Source organism: Sphaeroforma arctica (assembly GCF_001186125.1).
Source record: "Sphaeroforma arctica JP610 unplaced genomic scaffold supercont1.8, whole genome shotgun sequence".
NCBI lineage: Eukaryota > Ichthyosporea > Ichthyophonida > Sphaeroforma > Sphaeroforma arctica.
The window spans coordinates 239,162-244,893 of record NW_014040550.1 but is presented as its reverse complement, the minus strand read 5'-3'; the positions used below and the strand labels follow the sequence as shown (position 1 = coordinate 244,893).

At 38.7% G+C, this 5,732-nt stretch overlaps 2 protein-coding genes across 2 annotated transcripts in view; both read left to right on the top strand.

Moving 5' to 3' along the window:
• Positions 1–587: 587 nt before the first annotated feature.
• On the top strand, positions 588–3,473 carry SARC_00314 (hypothetical protein; the record flags this gene model as incomplete). Its single annotated transcript, XM_014306041.1, has 4 exons — positions 588–722; positions 1,798–1,920; positions 2,977–3,117; positions 3,366–3,473. 4 exons carry the CDS (start codon positions 588–590, stop codon positions 3,471–3,473), a joined length of 507 nt encoding a protein of 168 aa, XP_014161516.1.
• A 1,916-nt stretch (positions 3,474–5,389) lies between these two features.
• The window catches only part of SARC_00313 (hypothetical protein), a gene marked incomplete at both ends in the record, with an annotated part of 6,025 nt that continues 5,682 nt past the window's right edge, over positions 5,390–5,732 (top strand). Inside the window, one exon of the mRNA XM_014306040.1 lies at positions 5,390–5,545. Coding sequence (XP_014161515.1) covers positions 5,390–5,545 — 156 coding nt within the window. The remainder of the gene's footprint in view (positions 5,546–5,732) is intronic.

Below are 5,732 nucleotides of genomic sequence, written 5' to 3'. Positions count from 1 at the left end.
CACACACACACACACACACAACATATATATATATATATATATATATATATATATATATATAAATTATGTATATATATATGTGTATATATATATATTTATGTATGTATACAAAGGTTTAACGGGTTTGGTATGTGTACATGCCCTTTAAGTGAATTATTTAATATGCATAGATGTAACTGCAGATTAATTATTCATCATGTAGGTGTATATCTCTACCTTTATTGTCGTACTCATGCAGAAGTGCCAAGGGCCCGGTGAGTTTCAATCCGAGTTGTGTATGTTATCTATTATGTATATGATCTACCATAGTGGATGTATGCATCGTGTTTCACGCTTACACCTAAATTCATATCGCCTTACCATTTGCCAAGGTTCAACTGGCTCCGTGCGTGGAGAACCGCGTTGGTGTATATACATGTATGCGAATATGGGATCTTAGAGTATGCATTCACACTTCAATACGTGTATATATAGTTCAATTTTGTCTTCTATACAAAGCCTGCCCACGCCTGTCGTATCGTATCTCTCTGTCTCTCACTTCGCTGTGGAGTGCATATCGCGTGCCATCGCTCTTTACTGAAGTGCTGATGGTGCCATCTCAAACCACTGACTTATCAACTACCTGTCACACGTCTAGGTACGAGTCGGCTGAGTTTGAGCACACGTACGGCTATGAGATGCCGTGCGATCAGATCGCAAAACGAATGGCCGATCTTTCTCAGGTACACTCGGATAGACATGCATGAACGTCTGATGGACTGGTATCTGTACAGTGTTTAGTACTGGGTTATCTGCTTAGATCCTCATCCACAGTACGATGCATGGCCCAGCTTGCGCTCATGGTGCGCTCTTATTGATACGTAGATTTTCTTTCGGTATCCTTCGATAGAAATATTGAATGTCTTGGCCGTGTGTGTTTCTAGTACGAATCAATTCTGCGGAAGGACGACGCATAGCGTGATCAACCATGGTGCTAGTGCGGTAGTGTGTCTATCGAGTCAAACTATTCGCATTAGTTCACTGTATAGCTCAGCCCGTAGGATAGTCGGGCTTTCATGGGGGTTCAACAATTCCTACTTTGAGTGTATTTTTTTTTGTATTACATATAAGTAGACGCACGTACCAGTATGATAAGATGTGTGATATGCGTCAAGTTAATCCAAACCAAGCCAAGCCAAGCCCAATGATTATGATATACACACCGCGAATCTTTTCTGTGCGTTAGCATGTATTACATGAGGGCTCGTTGGACACTTGGTTTCGAGTACGTGTTCAGACTGCTGTATATGTAATCTGCGTGTAAAATTTGATAAAAGCATTGCCCAACAGAAGTCCATGCGAAAACAAGCGTGTGCCATAAAAGCATGATTGATTCTGCATTTGTGATCACAAATAGGATCCGTCGGGTTCAAGTGTATTGATTTGATGGATGCACGTGTAAATGGATATTAAGCAGCACAGTTTACATAGCCCGCTAGAACGAGCGTTAATTTACTTCAAAATTGGATGTTCTTTACCTGGTATCTGTGTGTGATATTTACAGATAATCTATACTTATGAAATATCTTTAGTATGCCAACTACCCTTCGCCATTGGCTTCACTCCCACACACAAATATATATATATATATATATATATATATCCGCATATCCGTATCTTTATCTATGTCTATGTCTATATCTATAACTGTATATATATTAATCTATATATATATATATATATATATATATATGTCTAGATATATTCATCCGCTTATTTGTTCTTTTCTATTACTTATGGCAATCCCAAATCGCGTAGGTATACACACAGCATGCGGCTATGAGACCGCTGGGCTGTGCGATGATGCTCATTGCTTACGACGATGAATTTGGAGCAATGCTCTACCGCACTGATCCCGCTGGTTACTTCGTTGGTTACAAGGTGCGACTTTAATCATATTGTAAGCGTGCGAATTGCAATAACTTGTATCTATATAATATAATTGAATATACATTGTAATTATATATATATATATATATATATATATATATGTGTATATATATATGCATATATATTTGTATAATTATATATATAGATGTGTGTGTATATATATATGCATATATATTTGTATAATTATATATATATATATGCTTATGTGAGTATAAGTATATGCATATGCATATTAATATACGTGTATAAATATACATATACATATACATACACATACACACACATATATATATATATATATATATATATATATGTGAAGAATTCTAGATGATATAAACCGGGCCAAATGTGGAATCTTGCAAAACTATTCAAGATGCGACGATGACAAGGTGTTCCAATGGCCTTATATGGTTTCAGGTTGTTGCTCGTTACATCTATTCGTCCTTAAGATCGTGTCTGATTTTTCTGTGCAGTCGCAGTTGTACGGGATCAAACTTTAATAGTTCTCGTATGTGCTGGTTTCTGAGATTGTTCTGTGCTTTTAGATAGTGATGACCGGCATATTGCACCTTGTTGAGTGCCAAGGATCTCCTTCTGAGGAATCGGGTGTATTTGTAGTGGTTTCAAGTGCTCTATGGTTCGAAGTATACCCATATTTGAACACGACTATACTTGTGTGTGTGTGTGAATTTATACAAACGCACATGTATATATGTTAATATGCAATACAGATACGGTTACACATAGAAGCATATACATTCGGATACAGATAGTGATACGGTTACACATAGAAGTTCAAGCCAATTTCTGATACACATAGAGCATAGATATACCCACATATATGTCCATATAAACGGACCTATACAGATTCTGTTCGTACATTTATTCACTTACATATATATGCGAGCACGAACCATTTGAAATGTTACGCAGGATGAATGCTGAATTTGCAAAGTGACATGCATATGAGAACAGGCGTCCTGCTCTTTCTGTAGATACATACACATTTTTCGTCGTTCTAAAGTTGTATAATTACTTCAACCGTAGGCTGTTGCGGCCGGAGTTAAGGAACAAGAGGCGAACAACTTCCTGGAGAAGAAGATAAAGAAAAATCCTCAGTGGACTAAGGACGAGACCATCCAGACCGCGATCTCGTCACTCGGAAGCGTTCTGCAGACAGAGCTAAAGGTAGGCAGCGATTTTAGACACGGCGTAGCACCTGTGGTCGAAGTAATTCAAGGTGCCAACTACTAAGCATTGAACATAATCTGGTTTGTTTTTGTTTTGGATGCGCCTACGCTTTGAACTGCTTGTTCGGATTATAGTTAGATATAATACTTGTCCAATTCTGACTCCACGAGCTGCACGGTCTTATTGGTTCGGATGACGATGTTTCGTATGCTTATCTCTGCCTGTTTTGTGATCATGCATTCTAGTCGTCTGAGATCGAGGTGGCCGTAGTGGACTCTGAGAATCGCCGCTTTCGTACACTCACCGCTGAAGAGATTGACGAACACTTACAAGCAATTGCTGAGCAAGATTAAAGTATTGTCTAGGGCCGAAATCTTCCCAGGATGCACCATTGGGGCGTTGGCAGTATAAGTTTGATCAATAAAAAAGTATATTTTGCGATTGTATTTTGAAAAAATTTAGCCTGTAGAAAGGATAGTGAATATGGTGAGAGAGGGAAGAACGACACAGAACGACACAGAACGACGTGAGAGTGAGAAGAAATATTCATATATCGCGAAAACATGGCGATACATAACTCCTAATGACCTCTCTAAGTGCATTTGTGTAAAGCTTAGATGATACAATCACTAAATTTCTAAGAATAGTCAAGACGCTCTTTTTTTTGTGACGACAAAAAGCTTGGGACGTGTAATCGTTTTATTTATAGTCTGAGTACATATACCGAATAAATTTTATCCATGGAAGATTCGGAATTCTCGACGAGTGGTGGGGAAGTATCGACCCACCGGCAGGAGTTTAATCACCATGCCCGATATAAACACCAGTGGCCGACGTAGCGGCACCATGTTAACTCAGTCACCAAACCAAGCTATTTTTGCAGCGAGCTCTACAGCAAAGCAATTATGGTCCCCATCGGCATGTGAGATCACAATTACAACTCAATTATGTGTGCTTTCCAACGATTGGAAAGTGCTTGTTACCATTAACAAGTTTGCAGTTATACAGTATGCCGTGTCGTCGCTATTTCTTCGCCTCCTTGATTGCCGCCACTCTCCTGACGCCTTTCTGTGAAAACTTTCCATTGAGGTCGTAACTTCTCTTGCCCTTGTCGGACTTTTTGGCTCGCTTAGTTTTCGGTTCCTTATCCATTTTGAGCAGATTAAGTTATGTAGTCGACAGTGTGGTTAAATGTTTATGGCGTTACCAATCCTTTTGTGTCAATGTTTTATACTGTGCTGTGGCGTGGCTTGTAAAATTGAACGAAGCTACCGCTGCCTACGCATTTTCACAGGGTTGAAATCTGTACATTTATGAGTTCGGTTTATGACTCATAGTCTCATAGGAGTACCCCGAGGGCCGAGGGCCGAGGGCCGAGGCCAGATGTGATCTTTATATTTATTTGGTTTTTATAAAAACAAAAAAAAGGAATAAAAATCATTTTCGCATATTTTCACAGAGGGCTAAATATTTATGATATTTTAATTTTCAGGGGAGGATATATTTCATTGTTTTTCTGAAAAAGATCTTTTTTTACGTTCATAGGTTAATTACCCATATTCATTGGTTCGCAGATAAATTATACTGTCGGTATATTGGCACCCTTTTAACGGTCTTCGGCAAAGTACTGAATATTACTGAAACATTCGTACACAAGAGGTTTCAGTCTTGTGACATCACACGTGACGTAATTCGATGATTGAAAAGAGGCGATCTGAGCTTCTGAGGTCTGCTGAAGAGTGTGCGACTGTGACTTGTGAGACTGTGACTTGTGAGACTGTGACTTGTGACTTGTGACTTGTGAGTGTGCGTCTGTGGCTAAGTGCGAGTGTATTTATTTATTTGTATTTATTTTATTTCAGTGCGTTTCCTGCGAAGTGTCAACTGCGAGTTCAGCGACTCTCGACTCTGAGAATCTGTGTAAAAATATGAGTGGACTGTTGACTGTTCACTGTTGAGTGTCACTCTGACTGTCTGTGACTATATAAAAAACTTGGGAAATTGAGTGATAGAGTGATGACTATGGGATTATTTACACGAGTGTCCAACATTTTGTAGAAATAAACATAGCTGCCTCAATGTTTTTCGTTCAGAGGGGGTCTGAGCTGAAATAATAATGTGGTTTGCAAACTGATTTGAGTCAAAAGTTCGGTACTATAATGTGTAAACATGGCGCCTTCCTGATACATTCACCACAACACACGCAAACACATTTGTAGCGCACTTGCAAGTACTGAGCAGACGCAGAAGAAGGAGCATAACATTAGATATGTTGCGTAACGGGCTACTAGGCTGTGTGCTAGCATGCTTAGTCTTGCTAGCTCAGATTGCTGACGTACAAGCCTTGTACGAGGGCATGTATTGCGGCAAGGAGAACTGCTATGATGTCCTAGGTGTCACGCGAGGAGAGATTATCAAGAAGGATGTATGTCACTCGTATTTGTTTCCGATTGATTTGCGACCTCTGAATAAGCATTGTTTTAGAGGATAGAGCTTTGGGGTTTTTAGTATCTGCTCATATACATATACATATACATATATATATATATATATATATATATATATATATATATATATATATATATATATATATATATATACATATATATATA